Source organism: Stenella coeruleoalba (genome assembly GCF_951394435.1).
Source record: "Stenella coeruleoalba genome assembly, chromosome: 13".
NCBI classification, from domain to species: domain Eukaryota; kingdom Metazoa; phylum Chordata; class Mammalia; order Artiodactyla; family Delphinidae; genus Stenella; species Stenella coeruleoalba.
Genome location: NC_137159.1, coordinates 67746178 through 67772469, shown reverse-complemented (window position 1 = coordinate 67772469; position 26292 = coordinate 67746178). Strand labels below are relative to the sequence as shown.

Sequence of the window (26292 nt, the reverse complement as noted above, 5' to 3'; positions counted from 1 at the left end):
ACCCTGCTTTAGGTTTCTTTATGACTCCTAGTGTTACACAGGCATGCATGCACATTCCACCTCCTAGGAAACCAACTATTCTGCTTTGCCCAGGGGGTTCCTGGGCCAAGGCACTTTCAGTGTTAAAACCGCAGAAAGTTGGGACTTCCCTGGCGGTCCAGTGGTTAAGAATCCACCTTCCAATGCAGGGGATGAGGGTTCGATCCCTGGTCAGGGAACTAAGATCCCACATGCCATGGGGCTACTGAGCCCACACATCACAAATAGAGAGAAACCTGCGCACTGCAACGAAAGATCCCGCGTGCCGCAACCAAGACCTGACACAGCCAAAAATAAGTAAATTAATTAATTAATTTTTTAAAAATAATAAAATGTTAACTCCCCCCTAAAAAAACCCCAGAAAACAGAAAGTCCCAGGCAAACTGGGATGGACTGATCACCCTACAGTTCCTCTACCAGAATACAAACTTGATGAGCAAACACTTTATTTTGTTCTCTGCTGTATCCCCAGCACATAACACAGTGCCTGGCACAGAGTAGGTGTTCAATAGATAATCACTGAATGAGAATACATGAACAGTTTCCTGTTTCAAACAGCATCAGGTTTAAACTCTCCTGCCCAGCATTCCAGTTCCTTCTTGACTGCTCATCTTAACCACCCCACCCTATTTCCTACCACTCCCTGAGTACACCCTCTGCCCCAGGCATTCCAGGCTCCTTATACTTTTGCAAACTTCACCAGAAAAGATCCCTTCACCGGAAGAGCCCTCCCCTGGCTCTCCTACCTGAGTGTCTCTTTGTTATGTTTTGCTTTATCTTTTGAGATCAATGCCAGTGAAAAATGGAGGAGGGATGCATGTCCCTATGAGAATTCCCTAGGGCATTGTTTGAAACTATCTACTCGTCTACTCCCAATGCTGAGAATTAGATAGGACTTCCTAAGGGGAGGAAGGGAAATCAAACATTGGTATTTTCCAAAAGTTCCCTAGATGATTCTGACAACAAACACACAGACACTTTATGTGAAAGGCACTGATGTAAACCCCACAATGCTTCACAACCCAGCTCAAGCCCCCTCAGCTGCACCAGTTGTATTATGGCCTTACCTGACCTCACTGTTCTCTCCCTCAGGAATTCTAAAAAGCTCAGGATCTGAACCACACTCCTGCAGGCCTGGCATAAAATATGGACAAATCAGGGTTGCATAAGTGGGACTGTTGGCCTGGCCCAGGAGCCCTCTCACGTGTGTGGGACAGGCATTCCCCACCCTCCCCCTGGCTGTAGGTGTGAATGAACCCTCCTTCCCTCTCATTCCGGAAGTATCTGCCCTACTGAGAAATCACTCAGCTTCTGCCCACTCCCATCCTGCTTTGAGCAAGCTATCCCTGCCATCAAAGCAGATTACAGCCACTGCCAGGGCCCACCCTTCTCCTCACTTCCCACTTCCTCTCACAACAGTGTCCCAGAGCTGGTCCACCGAACCAGCCCCAGTCTCTAAGGTGCGCTGCCTGGCTGTTCCAGCAGGGCTCAGAAATCAGACCAACCTGGTGACTCAAGGCAAGCCGAAGGCTTTTGAGTCTTCATTCCCACATCTATGAAAGGGAAAATACTGACCTCACAGGATTTTTAGAGGGATTAAATGTGATAGTAAAAATTCCCAGCACATGGTACACTTAGGAACCTCCTGCCAGAAGCCTTCTTTCTGACAAAGGAGCAATGCCTGTCACCTGGGCATTGGGACACTGGCTCGCCCAGCCAGTTTGGGTTCTGACTTAACAGAAACATCACTACTAGAAGTACCTCAATGTCACTAGAGTTTGGGATTACTCAGTCTCATTCTCTAGGTGGTTTGTACCAAACTGGAGAGGAGTCTGAGGGGCTTCTTTCTGGCAACTAGAAAGTCATTCTTTGAGTTGGTGGCACTGTTAAACCACATATGGGCCAAACAGAAAACTGCTGTGCTGATCGTTGACCAGACTGCCCTGGAAGACCAGAGGATGAAAAATAGGATAAGGATGGGGTGGGGGTAAAGGGTTCTAGGGATTCCTGTGCAGGAAACAGAGGCAGATGAAGAGAGTAGGTTCTTGCACAGCATGACAGCCAGAGGGGAGGGGGAGAGGGGAGGGGAGGGATCTGGGCTAAGAATCATTAGGTCTAGATTCAAGTCCTAGTTTTGCTATTAAGTCAGTGCAATGTACCCTTCCTAGATCTCAACTTCCTCAACCACAAAGGGAGTGAGATCAAAAGTAATTGCATCCACCTCATTACAAATAGCTCAATTTCATTCCTTTTTATGTGGATAGACCTAGAGTCTGTCATACAGAGTGAAGTAAGTCAGACAGAGAGAGACAAATACCGTATGCTAACACATATATATGGAATTTAAGAAAAAATATGTCATGAAGAACCTAGGGGTAAAACAGGAATAAAGACACAGACTTACTAGAGAATGGACTTGAGGATATGGGGAGGGGGAAGGGTAAGCTGTGACAAAGCAAGAGAGAGGCATGGACATATATACACTACCAAACGTAAGGTAGATAGCTAGTGGGAAGCAGCCGCATAGCACAGGGAGATCGGCTCTGTGCTTTCTGACCGCCTGGAGGGGTGGGATAGGGAGGGTGGGAGGGAGGGAGACGCAAGCGGGAAGAGATATGGGAACATATGTATATATATAACTGATTCATTTTGTTGTGAAGCAGAAACTAACACACCATTGTAAAGCAATTATACTCCAATAAAAAAAAAAAAGTAATTGCATCTTTTCTCTTAAAAGTTTCCAGCACATACATGTTCACTCCCTTTTTTTCCTCCTGCCCTTACATTCCCTATCCTTTGGTTTGGAGCCAACTCCTTCCTGGCAACCAAAACTCCAGACACTATGAACTGTCCTCAGCCACCCCGACCCCTGCCCCCCTTATGAGATCAGAGGTATCAGAGCCTCACTCTCCATGCTGCCAGTCCAGGCTTTGTTTATCATTTGGGGCCCAGGTCTGCCTGTAAATTAGAACTAGAATTGCTTCATGCCTATTGCTTCAGGTAGTGGAAAAAACCCTGATAGCTGTTTTCTGCCATACCAAATTGGAATCCCTCAATGGCTTTTCCCATAAACTTTGTTATACGTAATTGGTGGTTAGAGTCCATATTACCATGGATACTCTTCTACAGTTACATTAAGGATTAAATTGATTTTGCAGACGGATCTAGGATTTAACCGCCACTTGTACCACAGTCTCTGTGGGAAAATATATTCTGTGTTCCAAACAATTGACCTTTTGGAGTTGATCCAGTTCCTAAGTTGGGGACAGCCTGTACAATATTATGTTACATTTTGGGTTTCATTTGTGTGTCCTAGAATCAAAGACTTGTTAGAGCTGGAAGAAACTTTGGAGATCATTAATGCAACTAATTTTGTAGGTAATGAAGCCAAGGTTCAGAAAGACAGAGAGATTTGTTTAAGGGTATGCAGCTACTTTGGTCTCCCAACTTCAAGCCAATGCTTTTCCCACTATCCAAATCATTTTGTGGTCATTTTCCCAAATAGCCATTAAACCACTTGAAAGTTGGGAAGATCATGTTTTCTTCAGTACAGAATCAAACATACTAAATATTTCGTAAATACTGAAACAATTCATTATTCACTTTGCTTTGGAGGTCTATTCGCTATAAGATGTCCTCAAATAATAAGTAACATTAGGGTATTTCAATTAAGAATGTATTTATAGTAGACTAGATTTGGTTTGAATCAAGATTTGAATAACTGAAAAATATTCTATTTAACCAGTGTTTCCTATATAAAAGGGTCTATTAGGGTTGATGTCACTCCAATAAATATTTTTCACAGCTCACAGACACATCTGGTTCTAGTTTTAGGAGATACGTGCCATTAATTTTAATGTGGTCTTAGGGGAGAGCCACTCATTTTATAACTACATTTAAAAACTTAATATCCCTTTGTTTGTTTTATTTACCAAAGCCAACTGAAACAGAGACTTATGAAACCATTCAGAAGCAAACCTTCTCCAATTGAAAAGGTGACAAACATAATTTTGATATACTATATGAGGAGAGCCACCTTCATTAGAAACAAAACACTTAAACTGTTTTATTTGAAACAAACTTTCCCATTTGGTGTACTTTTCTTCACCAACAAACACATTGAGTTATTTCTTAAATATCTTTGAATGAGAAAGATAGGAGAACACTGAAAGAGAAACAATCTCATATAGGTAGATGACATGGTTTTATTGTAACAAACTAGGGAGTGACCTAAATAGACAGCCCTGTAATCTAGTTATGAGGGAAAAAAAGAGCCACAGATCAACTCTTCAAAAATTAGTCATCCTTTGTGATAGCTGCCCTCCAACTTTAACTGTCTTATAGTTAACAGTTATACAGTTAACTCCTTCAATTACTAGGCATTTATTCTTTTTATGGTATAAGAAAATGTATTTTCACAAGATATTAATTATGTACCAATAAAGCATTTAAACTAAATACAACACTTCAAAACATTCTGCACAAAAAGTTACAGATCACATTTATTTAATAACAAAATGTCTAGTTCTTTAAGAAAATATTTTTTAAGAACTTACTGCAATAAAATTTTCCAACCAAAGAAAAAAATATTAAACAAATTATGGTACAAGACATCATAAAACTTATTAATGTAACAAATCAGGCAGAATTTTGTGCTAGAAACAGAATGGGGGACATCTAAATAAAACAAAAATTCAGAAAATGTGTATTCATAAATTTCTGGTTCACTGAGGCTTAATGTTGTTAAAGACCAGGAGTCTTTAAGCATCAGACTTTGTTTATAAAAATAAAAAATTCCCCAAACATTAGCAACATACTACCTCAGCACAATTTTTTTTTCCCTTTACAATTCAGAATCCTGCCGTTCATTTGTCAAACATATGAACAATATCTAGTTACTTCATTAAACTTAACCAACATTACCCTTCGGATACTGATTCGGTTGCATTATTTTTTTTCCCAATGAACCTAGAGCCTATGCACACTTAGATAAAAACTGGTCTTAGAAATACTTTATCCATGAATAATTCTACACATATTCAATGAAAGCCTACATTTCCAGGCCTAGAAAGAGCAAGACAGACACCAGGCCTGCCTACAGAGAGCTTACCATCTAGAATACAGCAAGTCAAGCACCAGTTTTCAATCACTACGAGCCTTCATTTCACCTTTCAAGATGTGCACAGATATTGATGTCCTCTCTAAGGGCAAACAAAATCTTCCCTTATGCCTATCATTCTTTAGATTCTCTACGGGGAATTTTGAAATCTGTATGTTGACAAGGCCTACGCTTTGCTTTCTCTGATTGCCTTCTGCTCCTTATAACAATGTCAAGTATTTTATTTTCCTTTCAGTTCTTCCCAACATAGCCTCTGCAGTTTTGTCTATCCAGTTTGGCCTTTTCTGTGACCCTCTGTTACAGCTTTCTGCTCCCCTTCATTTTTGTTTCTTTCCTTCTTACTAGAAGCCTGGTCATCTGGGCTTCCCCATCTGCCTTTTCTAGCTTCTTATTCATTCTAGTAACTAATCTTAACACTTCCTTAAATGTTGGGTCTTCAGTAGGTAGAATTAGTGAGCATTTCAGTTAGCATTTCCTTGAGCTCTGTTGTGAACAATAGATCTTCTTTACAACAATACTTTCTCCCCGAACGTTATTTGGAAATATCATCCTAATATTCTAGGATATTAGGATTTCTGTTTTAAAGGTTTTTTTTAAAAAAGATCAATAAAGGAATGCATAATTCAGCAACTGATGCTTCTACTGTAGTCTCAAACTCTTTGGCATGGGATACCAATGTTACACGTAAGGGGCTAGATCAAAAATTCAATTTTTGGCTATTTGAATTTTAAATTAAAATTTATAAGAACTCAAGAAGTTTGAAACTTTAAAACAAGCTAAATGATAAAAAGACAGTTATTCATTGATGTGATCCTTTATCATAAACGATATATAATGAAGAATTCAACTATTTTTGTGTCTGCAAGTCAGATGCTATCAAGCAAACTGCCACGTATGGATTGATAAGTTTTTACATTTTTAACTCAAAGACAAATAGGAAGATTCAGTAAGTTTCATTTTTCCAAATGTTCTCAGAAAGAATGATCAGAAGCACCCTCCAGTTATGACACAGGTGGATAATCCATTTACCCCCAACGAACCACCTGTGTGTGCTGTGAGGTAGTAATGTGACCTTCTATGGTGATGACACCCTCAACAGAGAAGTGTCCCCTCTTCACATGAAGAGTGTGAACAACAAGAAGGGACAGAGAGTTACCTTTCATTACTTCATCAACTATTGGTGTTTTCATAGGATTTCAAATGTCTGACTCCAATTTTACAACAATAAAAATACCAATATTTATTCTGGAAGGGGATTTTATGTTCCAAGCAGCAGATATTAACAACTTCCAACACAATCTCTAGGAATTATTCACAGTTCTGAACCGTGCTTTAGAAAAACATTTCCAGCAGTCTGTGCAGGATTTATTCCTATTCCATCATTGGTAATAACTGCACCTGTTGCTGCAGGAACTTTAAATTCTGCTGCTGCAAACTTTAAGACTGCTGTAAAAGGTGTACTTTCGGGAACACTGAGTACTTTGTACGGCAGCTGCGGGTCCGACGTCAGTGTGATCTTAAAGGAAACCTTCGACATGGTGCAGCCGGTCTGGACAGAAACCCCACGCTAACCTAGGCATTTATTTTGTGATCATTTTATCTTGAAGCATACACCAGAGAGTTTCCTTAAGAGACAATGTTCCACTGAGAGAGAGAGAGACAGAGACAGAGACAGAGACAGAGACAGAGAGACAGAGAGAGACAGAGAGAGACAGAGAGAGACAGAGAGTTGGGGGTGTCAGAACTGGAGAAAGGGGGAGGGTTTTGGCCAAGGGCAGGGGAAGAGGTATTTGGTTATACCTGGCTTTATAATTTGGGGGGCTAAAATGACTGAGGACGTGCCTTATGGCTTAGCTGATCACTCTGGTGCTTGATTATTCTCTCACGTGTGTATTGAAATGAAACCAAAAGTAAATCCTAAGCAAAATTCTTGGTCCTGCCTAGGTGTATGCCAGGTCTGGCTCTGTACTGACAGGGGTGGCCTCCTACTGATGCATGTGTCCTTGTCTGGTTTCTCAGTATCCTTGAATTAAGCTGACTACAAAAGTCTATGACATTTGATATACAGAATGGCTGCCCTCAAGGTATATCTAGTAAAATTTAGAACTTACTGCCATTTAAGACTATTAAAGACTTGATTAAGAGAAATCATATTCATGGAAGGACAGCCTGATGAATGTTGATTCATTCATTTATAAGTTATCCTGGATTAGTCAAGGCAGCAAAGAGCTATATATCACTATCACAACCTTCACACTTTGCTACCTAAACCTATTCACTTTCACACCATATTGGCTACTGGCTAATATCAAGAAGCATATAAAACATCCCTATGAAAGTCTGTGCTGTGTTTACTAAAAGGAATCATGAGGCTGCTGTTCACTGTGTTCCAAAGTGCCTTCTTTGAGGACACTCCATAGGGACATCTTTCTGATCTCAGCACAGTGATAGTTGGGCTCCTCTGAGCACTAGTCTGGCCCAGGTATTTCCTGTCAGTAAGTACAAATAAAATCATGATTTTATTAAGACCCTAAATCATGATTCCCCAAGTCCTTTACAATCAGAAAGTCCAATTTCCCTCCACAGACAGTTCTGGAATTACCCAAGGATATTAACATGCATGTTATGCCTCCCGAAGCCCAGTGGTATGCTGGTAAATGTTTAACAACCAGCTTTCTGGTGGAAAAAGCTGATAGATTTGTAACATGTGCTAATTTCCTTGGTGTAAATACTGCTCTCACTATGGCCAATATAATATCACTGAAGGTAGAGTTGGAAAGAGATGCATAGCAGCATTTCATTATACAGTATTTCCACCATACAGATACAGTACATGTTAACAACCTTTAGACTATACATAATAGTAAAATGTAGCAACATAAATAGAATGTGATGAATCTTGAGCAATAATTACCTTTGTTTTTGTTATATTTATTTGTAAGTCTATATAATTTACTTTTTAAATAATGACTCTGTTTAACAACTGGCTTGCAAAATTCTCTGAAAGTTTAACAACTGGCTCTCATGAGCCAGTGTAAGCTGGCTCCCACACACCACTATCTAAAGCCACACTGGGTTGGGAGTCTAGCTAATAGTTTGCCCTCTAGTCTCTTGGATTAACAATCCTGGTCTCATCAGGAGCGGGACCTTAGCCTGATCCTTTTCCTAAGTCTTGCCACATGTCCAGAAAGAGAGGGAGGCAGTTTCCTACATGCAATCAGAACCACTCCCTGCCAGTCCTCTGCTCTAAAGTCTCCTGGTCTCCAGGCTCAGGTGCTCTACAGAGCTGCTGCCCACCACACATTGCTCCTACACCAATGGCAGCCTTCTCGTGTCCTGCTTCCAAGCTGCTGACTTCCCTAACTGACAACCCCCATTCTGCCCATGGACCACTGCTCACACTCAGGCCAAGAACTTCCTGAGAGTCAGTATCTGTCAAGTGAGGCTTCTGTCTCTTTGGTACCCGCCTACCCTTGAACCTCATCGTGGCTCTGACTGCCTCTATTGCTGCTGCTGCCTGCAGCACTGTCTCCTCTGACCTCTGGATCTCCACCTCTTACCTCTTCCTCTGCCCTCAACCGCTTATCCACATTTTAAGGTCTAAATAAACTTTGAAAACTGAGATTCACATAAATGTGACACGAAAACTCACATAACCAAGTAGGATGAAATGGAAGTGAAGAATGATCCCCATTTTACAAAATGGGTATACATCTATCTATCTATTCCCTGCTTTTAGAAAGTTCACTGTATGCAACTTTGCTTTTATGAAAGACCTACGTGAGTATCTTTTTCCGCTAACCAAAAGAAATCCAAAGAGGATTTTCACTGTTACAAAAAAAGGCGAAAAGTAAAAATAGTGATTAGCGTTAGTTCTGCAGCAAGCCATTACAGAGGAAATGCACACATCAAGCACCGCCAAGTTCCTTCTCTAGGAACTGTACTCAGCATCTCAGCATCAGGCTGCCATAACTTTGAACTGTGTCTGTGAGCATCTGTGCTTTATCTCGATTTATTTTGTGCACCTGTTAGCAAGATGTGTCCTAGGGTAATTGCTTCTTTGCTTTATGACATTTCGGCTTACGAAAAGTTTCATAAGAATGCTCTACTTCCTTGGTGTAAATTTATATAGACATATATATGTCTATATAAATAAATATATAATTATATTATATATGATATAAAATATATAAATATATATTCAGAAATAAAACAGAAAAGTGGTTAGCTATGGCTGGTGAAATTATAGGTGATTTTTATATTTTTTCTTTGTTTTCCAATTTCCTTCAATAAATACGTTTTATTCGGGGTGGGGAGGCTGCTTTAACGGCAACTCTGACTTGAACTGATATGAGGCAAAATGCAGTCTTTATTTACCTTACATGACATGGATATTCATATGATTTTCTTTAAAAAAAAAATAATGCTTCAGTTTATAGTGAGCTGCCCCAGAAGCTGCTGGGGTGTTAAGTAATACATAGTATATGCACTAAGCTTCAAAATCTGAAGACGTCTGATTCTGAATTCTTATATAATATTTTTGGAGGGGGATCCCACAGGAAAGTTGGTTGGGCCCCTAGTGATAGAGCTCTTTCATTTTTTTTTTTTTTTTGCAGTACGCGGGCCTCTCACTGTTGTGGCCTCTCCCGTTGCGGAGCACAGGCTCCGGACGCGCAGGCTCAGCGGCCATGGCTCACGGGCCCAGCCGCTCCGCGGCATGTGGGATCCTCCCGGACCGGGGCACGAACCCGTGTTCCCTGCATCGGCAGGCGGACTCTCAACCACTGTGCCACCAGGGAAGCCCAGAGCTCTTTCATTTTTATAATAGTCCCTTCTTACCCAGGATTCGAAGGCACTAGAAAACCTGGTGGGGTGGGGGTGAAGGGGCATCTCCAGCTGCAGGCAGTACCAGACGGTACTCAGAACCACCCTCTGAGCTCTTCTGACTCCCAGAACTCTGCTGAGACCAGCCTCTCTCTGCCCTCCTCCACTTGGGGTGATTTTCTCTAAGATGCTCACTTTCTCTCTGTTCAATCCAGTTTCCTTTGAGTGTCCCTTGTCCCTTAAATATATCTGAATATATATAAACCCTAATGGAGGACAGGGTTCAAAGTTCTTTCTCACGGGGTTCATGGGCCCCATGAAAATTGGAGGATAAGAAGACACCTTAAGTGTTCTAAACATTCTGTTACTCGTTTAGAGGCTCATGGAAGAGATTTGGGAAAGTGGCATCCAACTCCACAAGCTGGTCTATTCAAGTCTCAGTTCCAGCTCAGCCAGAGCACTTACTCCACTTGCTTCTCATTGGTTGCAACTTTCCTTGGTTGCTAGAAAGCTTAGAATCATATTTGTGACTTATCCCTAGCAAACCATAGGACCTTACACCATGCATTTTACATACAATACTGCTGGTTTTATCTTATCTTCCCCACTCTTGGTTTTCTTTTGTGCTCTTTTTCTCTGTACATATTTTAAATTTATCCTACTTCATGTATTTACGTAAGTTACTTTAAATCCCTTCTTCTGGAATAAAGCAGGGTATAAATAAATGGTCATTAACAAAAGAGTTTGATGAGGATCCATTTCTTCACCTATAAAGGCCCTAAGATGAACTGGTGGCAATAAGAGTCTGTGAAAACTACTCCAGACAGGATCACCATTATAGCTTGTCACCTGTTCTGTGTTCACCACCAATCCACAAGCTAAATCTTGAAATGGAGAGAAAGCTAGAAAAAAAGGGATCAGGAAATCCTATCTCTGTAAGTCATCTGAACCATCATAAAGCACTTGATTGGATAATGCTTTTTCCCCAAAAAAGTATGATTTGTGTTCTCGACATTTATGTTGTAACACATGCATATTTAAGCATCTCAGTTCACATACACTGAGAGGGAGTATATCACAATTGTTGAGTGCAGACTCTGGCACTAGGATGCCTGGGTTTGAATCCCAGATCTGCCGTTTACTTGGGGCTAGGTATTTAACCATACTGTGCTTCAATAAATTCCATCTACAAAGTAGAGATAATAATAGTACCTACCTCACAGGGCTGGTGTAAGGATTAAATGAAATATGTACTATAACATTTAAAACAGTGCCAGAGCACATACAGGGATCTCATAAATGTTAGCTATTATTAGTGATATGTGAGTGGGAGAAGCACTGCCTTGAGCTTGAGACAGCATCTTGTTTGTGAGTTTCTGGACAAACACCTGAGGAATGAGTGAAGACTTTTGGTCTGACCACTTCTGAGAACAGGCCAAAAACTCTTGCTTACCCAGATCCTTTGCGTGGCTACTCTTTCCCCTGCTTTTCTAGAGGCCGAATTCTGTGGTGGAAAGAAGAGGTGGGCAACCAACCTTCCTGAGCCTCCGCGTTTCTTTGTCCCTCTCTTCTACATACCAGATACAGTGGGAGCTGCAGGCACAAAGATAAATTGGGTTTACCGTGTAGGAGCTCACGGTCGAGTGCAGCAGATAAATGCAAAAACAATTACAAGGTAGGATGATTAAGCAATATATAATGAAGGTATTTTTCTTGTTCAAAATGCACTGTGGAAAAGCAGTATCCACAGAATGGAAGATGTAAGATATGTGAAAGCGCTCTATAGAAGGCAGACAACGGTACCCATGTAAAATATTATTACTGCTGACCCTCCCAGGGCCCACTTTAACTTATTTCATCCAGGGACACTTGGGCAACCAACCTTGTGGAACCGTAAAGTATGAAACCCCTTACGTGCAACGTCAAACTGCTCCAGCAGAGTAACCCCTTCTTGCTTTGCAAACGTGTAAACCCAGTTTCCAACATGGGTAACGCAGTCCGCGTTTCCCGCTTACCAGGAACGAGGAACTACTTGCAAAACCAGGGACTGAAACCAAGAAAACAAAAGCAAGGCGGAAAGAGCACAACCACATCTGCTGAGCGCCCTAGACCCGGGAAGCTGGGAAGCGGGAAGGTCAGCGCTGCCTACGCGCGCTCTGCGTAACGGGAGCTTCCCCGGCGCAGCAAACCCTGAGAGCCTCAGGGGCGCCACCTGCGCAGCCGCGAAGATTCGGCGCAGTGGAAGTAGCGAGAGAGGCCGCCGCACCTGCGCGAAGGCAGTGGCGCGGCGGCGGCGGCGGGAGAACCGAGTCCAGTGCGATTGCGCGGAGGCCGCGGGCGAGGTGGGGCCGCGAGCGAGTGCGCCGTGCGCCTGCGCGGAGGGCTGCGTGGCGCGGTGGCGGGGAAGGGCGGTGTGAAGTGAGTGGCGCTGCGGGAGGGGCCGTCGGCGGCGCTGGTGAGCTTTGCGGAGTTGGGCGGTGCCGAGGAGGAAGAGGAGGTGGGGGCTGGGTCTGACGCGGCCCGGTTTTTGGGGGCTCCACTTGTTTATTTTTTTTCTCGTGGGTGCCTCCGAGTGTGTGCGCGCTCCACTGCTTGGTGGGAAGGGGGTGGGGGGAGGGCCCGGGGGAAGGGGGAGTTGGAACCGGGGTCGAAACGCCGCGTGACTTCTAGGTGAGGGAACGCCGAGCGGTCGCCGCAGCGTCCGCCGTCGAGAAGCCCTTGTTCCCGCTGCTGGGAAGAAGCGTCTGGTGCCGACAAGATGGCGGACGGGGAGCTGAACGTGGATAGTCTCATCACCCGACTGCTGGAGGGTGAGTCGGGGCCCGGCCGGCCGCGTGGAGGGGGCGCCTCCCTTAGCCTTCCTTGTTCCTCCGCCGCCGGAGCCCGAGGGGACCCCCCACTTCCCGCCCCGAGGCGGCCTCCGAGGAGGGGGCAAAGAAGCTGGTGGGCCGGGGGGAGCGGCCTCCGGGAACACGGCCGAGGGGAGGCCGGGCGTCAGGGGCTGTCCCCGCAGGCAAGTAGTGCCCCAGCGGACCTTCGGGGACCCGCACGGCGGCGCGCCGGCGGGGGTGCCGGGTGACCCTTCGCGAGGAGGGTGCCGGGATGCGTGCTCCGGGGCATTGTACGCCCGTGGGACGTGTATTTCTTCTCTGTTCTCTTTGTGCCTTGCCCTTGGATGCCTTCGCTTCTTGTTACCGGAGTGAATTTTTAAAAATCTTCTCCTTGAGTCGACTGATCTGTTCGGCATTTTTACATGATGCTACAGGACAAACTCTATTCAAGGAGAAGATAACGTGAGCGGGAGTTGAGTCCCGCCCATGTATTATTTAGCTTTAAAGCATAGTAAGCCAAAAAGTCTTTGACCGAGCTGAAGATGCACGCAAGAAAAATGTAGACACGTTTGCTGAAGGGATTGGTTTTCGGGTTTGAGAATTTTAGCAGGTTTGAGCAGGATTTAATTTCTGCACAAACTTAGGAAAGGTCGATTGTAAAGCCTCTCTTGTGTTTAAAAGATATTTACAGGTCTTAGCAGCTTTTGAAGTTTCTGGGCCCTTCTGTTCGTAATTGGATAGTTTTATGTTAGGGTCGGGGATTGAGGGAAAGGGAAGAGATGGAGAGGCCAGGGTATTATTCAAAGTCAGTCGCTGCCTTCTGCCAGTGAATCCCTTTACCCTAAAATTTGCGTCATCACTAGCTGCTTTGTGAGTGTGTAGGAAAGAAATTACGCCATTTAAAAAAATAAATTATTGTTCTCTCTGTCAGAAGCCGTGGAAGGATTACATATCCATTGTTACTGGCTTTCAAATTTCCTGAAGATAATTGTTTGCCACCGTGAAACAATGTGTACTTACATTTGGAAAATCATCGCAGAAGAAGATTGTGTGATTGGGGGGCGGAAGGGAGGGCGCTAGTTCCTTTTTTCAGCCAAAGTGTCGGTGTTTTATCAGTTCTCTGTGTACCCGTTGTGTAACAAACTACAGTATACTTGCTCCAGATGTGAAAGCCTTCCAGCAGTCTAAGACTGAGTCTCTTAAGACTGAGGAAGAAGCAAAGTTTCACCAGGAACTCTTGTTTGCCTTTTCCTTTACTATCAAGTTATTCTTGGGAGGCCCCCTGGTGCCTGCAGTCAGTGTTCACACAGATGTGAACATCTTACTGGGTCTGTGAGACATTTGCTTTGAAAAAGTGTATGTATTGTAGTTACGCATTGTTATAAGAGGGAAGTGTAGCTATTTAAAAATTTTAATATCTTGTTAACTTTGGGGGAAGTTTATGCTCACCATGAACTTGGCTTGTAAACGTAAATATTTAAAAATCTGATGCTTGTATCTCAACTTCTTTATTTTTATCTTACATAAACTTACATATTTATATACTGTATAGGCTTAAAACACAGCAGACTTATGTGTTTTTAAATCTTTGATATGGGATCTTTTAAGTCAGATGCACCCTTTTAAGATTATAGATAATTAAGAAACTTCACTAGTGGATTGTTCAAGGTTGTTAAGAGAAAAGATACGGTGAGGAAAATAGGCTAAGTGATTCTGTTTGTTTCTCTGAATTCAGATTACATACGTGTTGGGTTCTGGTTTTGGGTGATCATTTTCCAGACGTTTTCCCCTTTTAAATTAGCAAGCATCTATTGACCTGCTTTGTGCCAGTCACCAGGAATCCAAAAATAAGACACAGTCTCTTCACTCAGGGAACTCCCAGTCTAAACAAGTGACTTTCAGGCTTTTTCAGCCTGCTCTCTGACAGTAAAGAGTACCATTACTTGCTTCTTAATCCCGGGAAGTATGTTTAGTTTTGACCGTGCCTCCCTGGGATTCTTAAATTCTCCTCTTCTCCTTCCCTTTTCCAAAATCTAGACCTGTCCAAAGACATCCTAACAGACTTGGATTTTCTAATAAATAATTGTTTTTAATCTTCAAATAAGAATTCTTTTGTCTGCCTTGATTTTCAGTGATGTTACATGCTAATTATTAACTCAAATTCAAGTAAAGCTGCTTAGCAGAATAGCTATAGTTAGGTTTTTTTGCTTGTTTGTTTTCAGTATTAAATGAAAGTATTGTACAAGGGAGGGGAAATCAGCAGGACTTGATCTCATTTTAAAATGTTGACTGTAGTTCCATAACATATTCTTGATTTTTTTATTACATCAGATTGCTAGTCAGCTATAACCCTTTTAGTAACTTTTATTACCAATCAGCTATAACACTTTTAGTAATTTTATGAGTTTCTTTGTGTTTTTTAGATGGCCAAATGATGTTCACTTCCAAAGTGCCTTTTACGTTTAAATTTTTTGTTATTATTTAATGCAAAACAGTATACTGATTTATTGTTTGGATAGTGCATGTTCCTTCAGTATATTTCTTTCTTTTTTTTTTTGGTACGCGGGCCTCTCACTGTTGTGGCCTCTCCCATTGCGGAGCACAGGCTCCGGATGCGCAGGCTCAGTGGCCATGGCACACGGGCCCAGCCGCTCCGCGGCATGTGGGATCTTCCCGGACCGGGGCACAAACCCGTGTCCCCTGCATCGGCAGGCGGACTCTCAACCACTGCGCCACCAGGGAAGTCCCAGTATATTTTCTTGAGTTAAGTTTTACTTAACCACAAAGCCAAAGATGCCTACCACTCTTTAGTGATCCTGCTACCACATTCTTGTTGAAATTGAAGCTAGTTCCTATGGGTATCCTGGAAAATCCAGTAAAAGCTTTTTACTTTGATCAGCAGTTCCAAAAGGAGTTAGGATGGCAGTGGGAGTATAGAGAAATCACCTGGGAGCTTTATTCAGACTATAAATGTTGAATTTATTTTGGAGGACTTGAAAAAGGTTGAGTAGAATCTGCTTGTTTGGGAAGAGGGTTGTGTGGGAAACTGCTTCCCGATGGTTGAGATTGTGCCAGCTCTGTTCCCAACAGTTTTATTGAGATACAATTCACATACCATACAGTTTCACCTATTCGAAGTGTATAATTGAGTGGTTTTTTAGTTGTGCAACCATCAGTCACCACAATCAACGTTAGAAAGTTTTCACCACCACCACCCTCAAACACAGCCCTGTTTTCACTAGCCAACAAATCCCTTTTCCCTTCACCACTCCTCCCATTACTTGGCTACCCCGATATACTTTCTGTCTATAGATTTTGCCTGTTCTGGACATTTCATCTGAATGAAATCATACATTATGTGGTCTCTTGTGATTGGCTTCTTTTAACGTTTTGAAAGTTTATCTATGTTGTAGCATGTGTCAGTATTTCATTCCTTTTATGGCCGAATAATATTTCATTGCATGAATATACCACATTTCATTTGTCCATTTATCACTTGATGGACATTTGAGTTGTTTCCCCTTTTTGGCTGTTGTGCATAATACTGCTATGAATGTTCATGTGTAAGTGTTTGTGTGGGCATATGTTTTCATTTCCCTTGGGTATATAGCTGGGAGTGAAATTGCTAGGTCAAATGGTAACTCTGTTTAACTTTTTGAGGAACTGTTAGACTGGTTAAAGCCTCTTTTCTGATTAAATTGTTTAATTATGACCCAGCAGTCTAAAGATTAGGCAGTTTGAAGGAAGTGCTAGTTGATATCGGCAACCTCAACTTCTGCAGGGATAGTGTTGTTGTGTAGACCCAAGGCCAGGTCTGTTAAAAAAGAGCAGGTTGAGGAATAGGGGAGATGGTCTTAGGGATACTTTCTCTCTTCTCTTGCTTCTTTTTAGATGAGAAGCTAGAGAAGGCATAAAGATGCTACATTGTTCAGAGATTCAGGGATTAGGTTGGTTGCTTGGTTTTCTTGTCAGTTCCAGCAGGTGAGGGAAATTTTGACAGTTTGAAGAAGTAGTCCAGAGTATTTTTATTTTATTTGAAAATACAGAGCTGGAGCTTTTCTGGTAAATGTCTAAACCAAGATTAGGATTTATTGGGATTTAGAAATCTATTTACATTTGAGTCTAGAGACAGGATTATATTAAGATTTAGGATTAGTGAGATAAAGATAGTAAATTTTATCAAGTAGGTTTTTTGCATCTGAAGTCTTATTATCCACATTTATCTTTTAACAGAGTATCCATTCCAGTAGTATACGTTCTCAAACAACTCTTAACAGGTAAAATAACGTCAGTGTTAAGAATGTCAAGATATTTAGAAATAATTAAAGTTTCAGAAACAACCTTGATCCTGGAAATCTTGGGCTATAGGGATGCAAGAAGAAATGGTTTGTAAATGTCAGTAGGCTTAGCAGTGGTGTGGTGGAGGATAGGGATTCCCAGTTTAATCTTCTAGGATTTAATTTTGAGTGAATACAAATTTATACCCTCAGGCAGCAATCACTGCTCCTCTAGCAGCTGTAAGTAGCCATTTCAAGGCTTATTCTTTCTGGGAAAATAGGGGATCAGTGAAGATAGGAAGCAGAAAGATATTAAGGTTACAACTCATCTTTCTTTTTGTAAACCCTCCATCTTCCCCCAAGATTGAATATGATTACCTTTGAAGTCTTGGTTATTGGTAGGTGAAATGTAGTTTTTTTTTTTTACACCTCATTCTCTGAAATACACTGTACCTCAGAGATTTTCCATCTTTAAAGATAAAATGAAAATGCTTTAATAGAAATTGTCTTTATTCCACAATTAGAAGTAGGGGACTAAAAATGCAGAAACTCATTCTGAAGTTAAGTAAGTACAAATAACTAGTTGCCAGTCTTTTCCTAGTTTAATGGAGGAATTCAGTTCCTGGTCTAGGTGGGTACTTGTCATGCAGTAGAAAAAGTAGTAAAAGGACAGGGACAATTGTCCTTTAATCTGCCTACCCACTATTCACGTGTATAGCAAAGTGATTTATGAGGACATACATAACCTTCCTAATAGTCACTGACCTCAGGGCTCTCCCTTCCCAAATTTACCCACATCTGTGCAAAGACAAATTGAGGTATTTATGTTACATGCGCGATCTGGTGGGAATGTTGCCTTTGGGTCTTGATATATGCTGGCACTGTGTAATTTGGAGGTTTTGACACAGTTTATTTCCCCATAAAGGAATTTAATCCTTAGAATGTTCATCAGACTATGCCTGAGTTCCCATCTAGTCAATTTCCAAACTATTGATCAAAACATTTTCTTGCTTTGAGTGCTTGTCTAACACCATTTTAACTTTTCCCTTAATCCTACCTACTATTTTCAAGATTTAGAGAAATCAAAAGTTACTTTTCATGGGCTTCCCTGGTGGCGCAGTGGTTGAGAGTCCGCCTGCCGATGCAGGGGGCACGGGTTTGTGCCCCGGTCCGGGAGGATCCCACATGCCGCGGAGCAGCTAGGCCCGTGAGCCATGGCCACTGGGCCTGCGTGTCCGGAGCCTGTGCCCCGCAGCGGGAGAGGCCACAACAGTGAGAGGCCCGCGTAATGCAAAAAAAAAAAAAAGTTACTTTTCATATTTAAGGACATCTATTATATAGCTTTCTCTAATATTTAGCAGTTATTATGGCTCTTTTTTATTTTAAATAGTAAACTGAGAGGCAAACTTTATAGGTACTTGTAGGTTCATCTGTGTTGTTTGAATATGTATCAAATAATTGAGCCAAAGTAGTGAAAGAAAATGACCAGGCTTCTGGAGTGAAAGTGAGAGAAAGATCTAAGTTATATAATGACAGAAAGGAACATATTTTATGAACATCAGACCTTAACTGCAATAGTTATGTGAATCCTGAATGATAACAGATATATACTCAATTAAGTGTTTATTCAAGGTAGTTCAGTAAGTATTGTTATAGTGGGGGACCATGTTTATACTCGCTAAAGGTACAGGTTCTGGATGTATTATAATTTCAGCTCTTCCTCAGTTTCTTCTGCATTTTGAGGATGATAATCGACCTGCTTCATAATGTATCTGTAACAATTAAACTGGTAGAACGCTTAGACCATAATAAAAGCTCAGAAAATGTTAGCTACTGTTATTGTTTAGTATAAACCTGAGTGTAAGGTAATAGAGGGCTTCTTATGCTACTGAGCTCTGGACCCTCCTCAAAGGAAGGCTGTTTCTTGTGAGGATCTAACAGATGTGCCCTCCACATTGTTTGTTGCATACAACCACTCATACGTAGTATGTATGTATGTATGTATAAAACATTTCTTTCCTATTCCCATTATTCAGAATTTATAATCTGGTTTGACATATTAATGTTGGTCCTGAGGGGGAGAGATATTTTTAGGCAGAATTAAATGGTGAAAGGTGATTTAAGGAGATTCGGTGTATGCTTTCTTTTGGCTAGGGGCTAGAGAGCAATGGATTTCAAACTTTGAATCTTGGGACTACTCTGTACTCATAAAAATAATTGAGGGGCTTCCCTGGTGGCGCAGTGGTTGAGAGTTCGCCTGCCGATTCAGGGGATGCGGGTTCGTGCCCTGGTCCGGGAAGATCCCACATGCCGCGGAGCGGCTGGGCCCGTGGGCCATGGCCGCTGGACCTGCGCGTCCGGAGTCTGTGCTCCGCGGCGGGAGAGACCACAGCAGTGAGAGGCCCATATACCGCAAAAAAATAAATAAATAACTGAGGACAAGAACTTTGATTTGTATGAGTTATTTATCAGTACTGTGTTAGAAATTAAAACTAAGAATTTTAAAATATTCTTTAAAAAAAAATTCTTTAATTCATGTAAAATAACGATAATAACCTATTCATTTTACATAATCAGAGTTTGTTTTCTACAACAAAAATAATAGTGATAAGCACATGTCTTTAATGTCTGGTTTTGTAGAAGACACAATTCTCATATCTGCTTTGCTTCAGTTTGTTTTGATACATTGTTTTGGTTGAAGTATATGAAGAAAATCTGTACTTTTACAGATACAAAGTTGTAAAAGGAAGGAGTATTTCAATAGCCTTTTTAGATAATGGTGGATATTCTTTAACATTATACCAGAAATCGACAAGTGATAATTTCTTAAAGGTTAGTTGTAATGTAGAATCTGAAATATTGTTCTCTTACATTAAAATCCATTTATCTATCTTGCATTTTAAATGGATCTTACAAATGACTTTGTAACATGCATTGGTCGTTTTGAAAATACTGGTTAAGCTGATTTATGCAGATGTCAAATGTTGACACATTTTATACAACATCAAAAAATTCACATTTGTTAATATTACAGCAAGGTATCAGAAGAGTCCTTAAGTATGAAGAAGCTGTCAAATTCATGGTGTTGGATACAAGGTTTCCAAAATTTTAATTTTCACTAGCAACAAATACTGTCAGTTGTTTTCTTTGAAGTGACAGGCTCACTTTGTTCATTTTCAAGAGTATCTGTTAAATATCTTAAGTGTGAATAACCATAGTTTGTCACTTGTGCTTTCCAGTAAAAGAGATGGTCTGTGAAAGTAGCTATATCAGCTTGGAACTAAAACAGTCATACAAGTGCTCTTTTTGAAGACAACCATTGTACTTTGATATGCAACAGAAATGCTTCATGGATACTTTCATTTCATCATGCAGAATATTAAAAAGATGTATACTTGTTGGTGGCGATGTAAGAAAATTGATTGTTTTTACTGCTTAATCAAGGGCAAGGGCATTTTTAATTGAAACTGGACCTTTTTTGTTTCGCTGTGTGTGGCAATTTAATGCCTCTGATTTGGTTTCTGCTGAGGTGTCGGTGTTTTAATCACCATTGCTTTTGCACCATGCAGTTGTCAACACAGTGAAAAAGGGGATCACACTCGTGAGAACCACAGGACTAGGGTGCTCCCTTCTTCTGTTCCTGAAATGTCTAGTCCTCCCCTGTATCTGTTAATTTTCTTCTTCACTCTTTTTTCATTATCTATTTGTTTACTAGTTTACCTGGAATGATTTTTTTAACTTACGGCAATACACAGACCCCTCTGAGAAATCATGAAAGCCCCGGACTTCTCAGAAAAGTATACATGTGTATGTGCATACACAGTATTACAGTTTGGGTTTTTATACAGAGCTCCTGAAGGCCATCTGTAGGCTCAAATCACATTAAGCAGGCAAACTTAAGATAAATTGAAATTATGGCAGTGGCTTAATTCTTTCATTTAAAACCAAAATTCCCCATTCTAGCCAACTGTAAAAATTTTACTTTTTTTTCTTCTTTGTGGCTTAAAGTAGACTCATACTAAATATGGAGAAATTGCTGTTTCATCTTAGAAAAAAAATTTAGGAAATCTGGATTTATGTTAACTTTGCTGTTGATTAGTATGTAACCTTGAGTGAATCTTTTTGGTAGGGTAGAGGTTAAAATGTTAAAGGTTAATGAAGATTACTAAGATTTCATGTGGCAGATGTAATAGTGGAATTAGGTGTTTTTTTCTCCTTGTCATTCTTTCTGTTTTAGAGAAGACAGTTATTAGTAAGAACTTGCTGGAGAAAATAGCAGATGGTTATTGACAGATAAAATTTAGTGTATACACAACACAGACATATATGACACACACCATTTGTAATTTAAAAAACAAACCTGCATTGAAAAGGTTTTTACATGAATATGAAATTTGAAAAATAATGATGGAGTATAAATTTTTGTAATCATGAGAAGAAGGGACTTCTTTTGGGGGAAGAGAACATTTTGCTTAATTGAGGTTCAAAGTTAGTGTTCTGTATCATCGAAATCAACTGGAAGTGTTCATCTGTTAATGCTGATCTATAATGAGATTTTATGTATTTCATCTTGGAAGGTGTCTTAACACAGATAGGTAGGTACTACTGAAACTATTATCAATCCAAAAGCATGTGGTTTTAGTTAAGTGATTTTAGTCATCACTTGGAAGGTATTTATAGAATTTTATTAGTTCTCTCTTAATATTTGCCTTTTATCATGTGATAACATTGCACATTAGTCAATTCCAGTGAGAGGTTAGGTGGAAGCTCCTCACCTGCACAATTAAATGGATTTTGACTTATTTTGCACTAACACTGAGGTCTAAAGAATGCTGTAAGAACTGTGGTTTGAGCTTAGAAAATAGTGTCCAGTGCAAATCTGTGAGGGAATGAAGATCTCACTTGTTTTAACATTTGACAGCCCTGGAACTGTGTAAAGCAACCTGACATTTGCTTGTGATTACAAGCAACATTAGTTGTCAGAGTGACTTAACATAGTGTATGTTTCACACATAAGTATTTTTTCACATTTTAATTTTAGGTTGAATTATTAAGAAACATTATCAGGTTTGCAGCAAGATCTAATTTATAAAACCTACTCAGTGCTCGATAGTAGTGATTGAGGGTGATTCTCATTCAGAAAAATGTCAGTATTGGCCCTCAGCTCAAAAAAGTCACAATAAAACTTTATCACTATGAAACCACTGAACTGCTGTGTGGTAGGGCAAGTCAGGATATTCAGCTTTTGTTTCTGACAAACATTTGTGTAACTGACAATGGTTAAGTTCATGAGAGCTAATGAAATACACCATTGATACCACTGGTTCAATATTTTTCCACTGAGTGATTGCACCATAAGCTTTAAACACCTTCAGTTTTCACAAGCTTTATTAAATTGTCCAACTAAGTCTTTTCCTGCTCCATGAGTATTTTTACCTCCATCATGTTTTGGGTTTGTTTCTTTAGCTTCTTTGAAAGTATTCTTTTTATTTATTTTATTTATTTTTGGCTGCGTTGGGTCTTCGTTGCTGCGCACGGGCTTTCTCTAGTTGCAGAGAGCGGGGGCTACTCTTCACTGTGGTGCGCGGGCTTCAGTAGTTGTGGCTCGCGGGCCCTAGAGCGCAGGCTCAGTAGCTGTGGCGCACGGGCTTAGTTGCTCCGCGGCCTGTGGGGTCTTCCCAGACCAGGGCTCGAACCCGTGTCTCCTGCATTGGCAGGCGGATTCTTAACCACTGTGCCACCAAGGAAGTCCCTTCGGAAGTATTCTTGCCTGTGGTTGTCCCACACAGACTATTCATAGAGGCTAACTTTTCAGTCATTTCAAATTCAGCATTGGCTCCTCAAGTGAGCAAAAGCTAAGTATTGGCAATATCTGTGAACTCATCAAGAGCCAAGGAAACCACTCAAAATCATTTTTGTTTTTTTAACTGATTATCGACGTTGCTTTCAGTGTCCTCAACCCTTCAAGAACTGTCTTTACGGAAGGACTAATAAATATATAGTCTTAAACAAGTTTATAGTCTCAGGACATACTTCTCTGGCTTTTCCAAACAAATATGATTTAATTAACTCACCATTAGTAAATGGCTTTCCTCACTTTCTAATACATGAACCAGTTGGAAGCTTACTTTCATTGCAGCCTCATTTTTATTTTTGTGAAGAAATTCTGCTGTGATGAGATTCCATTTACAATTTAAAAAAATTTTTTTGATTGTTACTTTCCTATGAGATAGGAATGTTGTGAAGAAGTGCTTAGTTTCCTAATGTGAACATATATTTTATTCTTTTAGCACAGCTATAATGTCATAAATACAATGCCTAGTCATCTAATTCAGTAACAAAATAATCCACACTCCACTGGGCCTTAGACATTCATATTTCAGTTTTCTTCCTTTGACATGATGAGTATGCACTGGTAATAAAAGTAAAATAAAATGTTGCAGCACAGCAGTAAGTAGATGCTGAAGACACTGTTGAGTTATAACTGCATCTCTGCAATTTCTAGTACCCTGGGAAGCAGTGCGAAGCCATGAGGGTGCCCCATGTGGTCTCTATGGCAACTACCCAACTCTGCCATGGTATCGTGAAAGTACCCATAGGTAATACGTAAATGAATGAGAGTGGTTTTGTTCCAGTAAAGCTTTACTTATGGACACTGACATTTGAATTTGATATAATTTTTATGTGTCACAGAGTATTGTTCTTCCCCCGCCTCCCCCTCCAACTATTTTTAAAAGTATGAAAGTTACTCTTAACTCACAGGTCACACAGAAACAGGGATTGGACCAAATTTGACCCTCAGGCCTTAGTGTTTTCCCCCTTTTCTGGTGTAAACATGGTTGTGCAGAAAGATTATTTTATCAGGAACCAGGAGACCTTGATGCTTCTACCTAAGTTGAATGACTCATTTGCTGAGATAACATATGGGGTTAAGGCCAGTAGTGTCTAGTCCTTGGCAAGGTGTTCCTCAAAATTCTTCACGTAAGCGTCTGAATTTCTAGTGTGTGCCCAATGATCATATTTTGTGTACTTCTCTGTTTTCACTTGAGCAGCCACTCCACTGTTGAAGAGCAACCAACACAGGAAATTTTTGAGGGTTTTGATCTTTAAGAAAAGGAAAGCACCAGTGTGTTCAACAGTCACTCCTGGAGGCATAGGGGAATAGACTCCAAATAAAAAGTGGCAGTCTTACTGGACTAAAGAGGAGAGGTGGAAGTCTGGGGCAACTAAAGCAGTTGAAACTTAAGTCTAAAAGAGGAGAGAATCACATAGACTCTAACCTCAAAATCTGCAGTCAGGTCCCCCTAAGCTCATTGATTTTTAAGATACACACGTGCAAGGGAAGATTCTAAGTAAACCAGAAGAAAACAGTGTCTGGGAAGCTAAGGATATGAGCAGAGATTCCAGCATCCCCCACAGTACCAGCGTGGCACAAGTTGAAGTTCAGTCTTTATGAAGTGAGAGAGGCCATATTATACCCTGAGTTTTTCATTGAGACCCCCATCATGGCCACTCTCCAAGATTGAGGGCAAAATGAAGTAGACCAGCCCTCAAGAAGATGTGGGTGAGGGGCTTCCCTGGTGGCACAGTGGTTAAGAATCTGCCTGCCAATGCAGGGGACACAGGTTCGAGTCCTGGTCTGGGAAGATCCCACGTGCCATGGAGCAACTAAGACTGTGTGCCACAACTACTGAAGCCCACGTGCCTAAAGCCCATGCTCTGCAACAAGAGAAGCCACCGCAATGAGAAGCCCGCACACCGCAACAAAGAGTAGCCACTGCTCACCGCAACTAGAGAAAGCCTGTGTGCAGCAATGAAGACCCAACACAGTCAAAAAAAGAAAAGAAAAGAAAATGTGGGTGAGTCCTTGGTACTCTGCTGCTAAAGGAAACAGCCCTCCATGGAGGAAGATGTCATATAGAAATTGTACAGTTTTTCATCCATAATCAAATATTTCATTCAGTGAAATACTACAGGAATGCTAACAGGATTAATGGACCAAAATATCAAGAGGAGAAAAAGGTATAAATCCACAGAATTCACATATTAGAGTTATCACACAGACTTGAAGATAACTGATTTAATATGCTCAAGGTAAAGAGGAAAAGAAAAATTTTATCAGACCTGGAAACTGTACAACTAAAAAAATATATTAACTAAATTTAAGAATTTGGTAGTGCATTTACTAGCAAATTAGAAACAGCAAAATAGAGTAGTAGTAAACTAGGGGAAAAAAAGAGTTGAGTAGAAATTATGCAGTGCTGAGAGAGAAAAAATAGAGGGGAAGTACAGAAAGAAAGCAACAGAAGACAATGGAAGGGTTTAACATGTGTAATGGGATTCCCAGAAGGACAAGAGATGTGGAATAGAGGATATATTAACCAAGAATTTTCCAAAATTTAGAAAGATACCAAAACAAGATTAAAGAAGGTCTGTGACTTCCAAGTGGGAATAATGTAAATAAAGTCATATTGAGACCCATCATGGACTTAACTCCCAAAATCAAAGAAAAAAAATTTTTTAAAGCTCCCAAAGGAAAGAAGTCATTACTTTCAGGACAATAATAAGAGAGATGGTTGATATATCACCTGAAACTACAGAAGCCAGAAATCAATAGAATGACCTCTTAAAGTGCTAAAAGAAAAAAAAAAGAATGCTAACCTACAATTCTAAATCTAGTGAGCATATGCTTCAAAAGTGAAGGCAAAATAAAGATAGACTAAAACTAAGAAAATTTATTGATAATAGATGGCACTAAAAAATGCTAAAGAAAGTTCATGTTGAAAGAAAATGATCACACATAAAAGCACAGAACTGCAGAAAGAAATGAAAGATAGCAATAAGAATAAATGTGTATAAATATAAATTAGGACTGTTTAAAATAATTGTGACTTGTGGGGTTTAAAATATATGGGAGCAGTATATGACAGCTGTAGAGCAAAAGTCTGGAGAGTGGTAAATCAGTCACAAGTGCATATGTTATCTCTAGAGTAAGCGCCAAAAGAAAAAGAATATATAACTAAAGAGCTAATAGAGGAGAAAATGGAATAATAAAAGATAAGCAATTACTCCAAAGAAATGTAAGAAAAGAGAAAGGAATAAAAAACAGATGAGACAAAACAAACGACAGGATGGTGTACTTCAACTCAGTTTTCCCAGTGATTATGGTAAATGTGAGAGGAGCAAACACTCCAGACAAAGC

The 26292-nt window shown here is 40.6% G+C and overlaps 2 protein-coding genes across 2 annotated transcripts in view; one reads left to right on the top strand and one right to left on the bottom strand.

The window, feature by feature from the left end:
- Window positions 1–6193: 6193 nt before the first annotated feature.
- Window positions 6194–6991, bottom strand: LOC307196236 (ubiquitin-fold modifier 1). The gene has a single exon (XM_079941010.1). It carries the CDS (start codon window positions 6693–6695, stop codon window positions 6471–6473), a length of 225 nt encoding a protein of 74 aa, XP_079797136.1. The 5' UTR covers window positions 6696–6991; the 3' UTR covers window positions 6194–6470.
- A 5332-nt stretch (window positions 6992–12323) lies between these two features.
- The window catches only part of PPP1CB (protein phosphatase 1 catalytic subunit beta), a 38200-nt gene continuing 24231 nt past the window's right edge, over window positions 12324–26292 (top strand). The window contains exons 1-2 of the mRNA XM_079941397.1: window positions 12324–12437; window positions 12653–12792. Coding sequence (XP_079797523.1) covers window positions 12741–12792 — 52 coding nt within the window. The 5' untranslated portion in view covers window positions 12324–12437; window positions 12653–12740. The remainder of the gene's footprint in view (window positions 12438–12652; window positions 12793–26292) is intronic.

Bases quoted from the DNA above. Each gene is read 5' to 3' on its own strand.
- LOC307196236 (XM_079941010.1), bottom strand. From the start codon at position 6,695: ATGTCGAAGGTTTCCTTTAAGATCACACTGACGTCGGACCCGCAGCTG.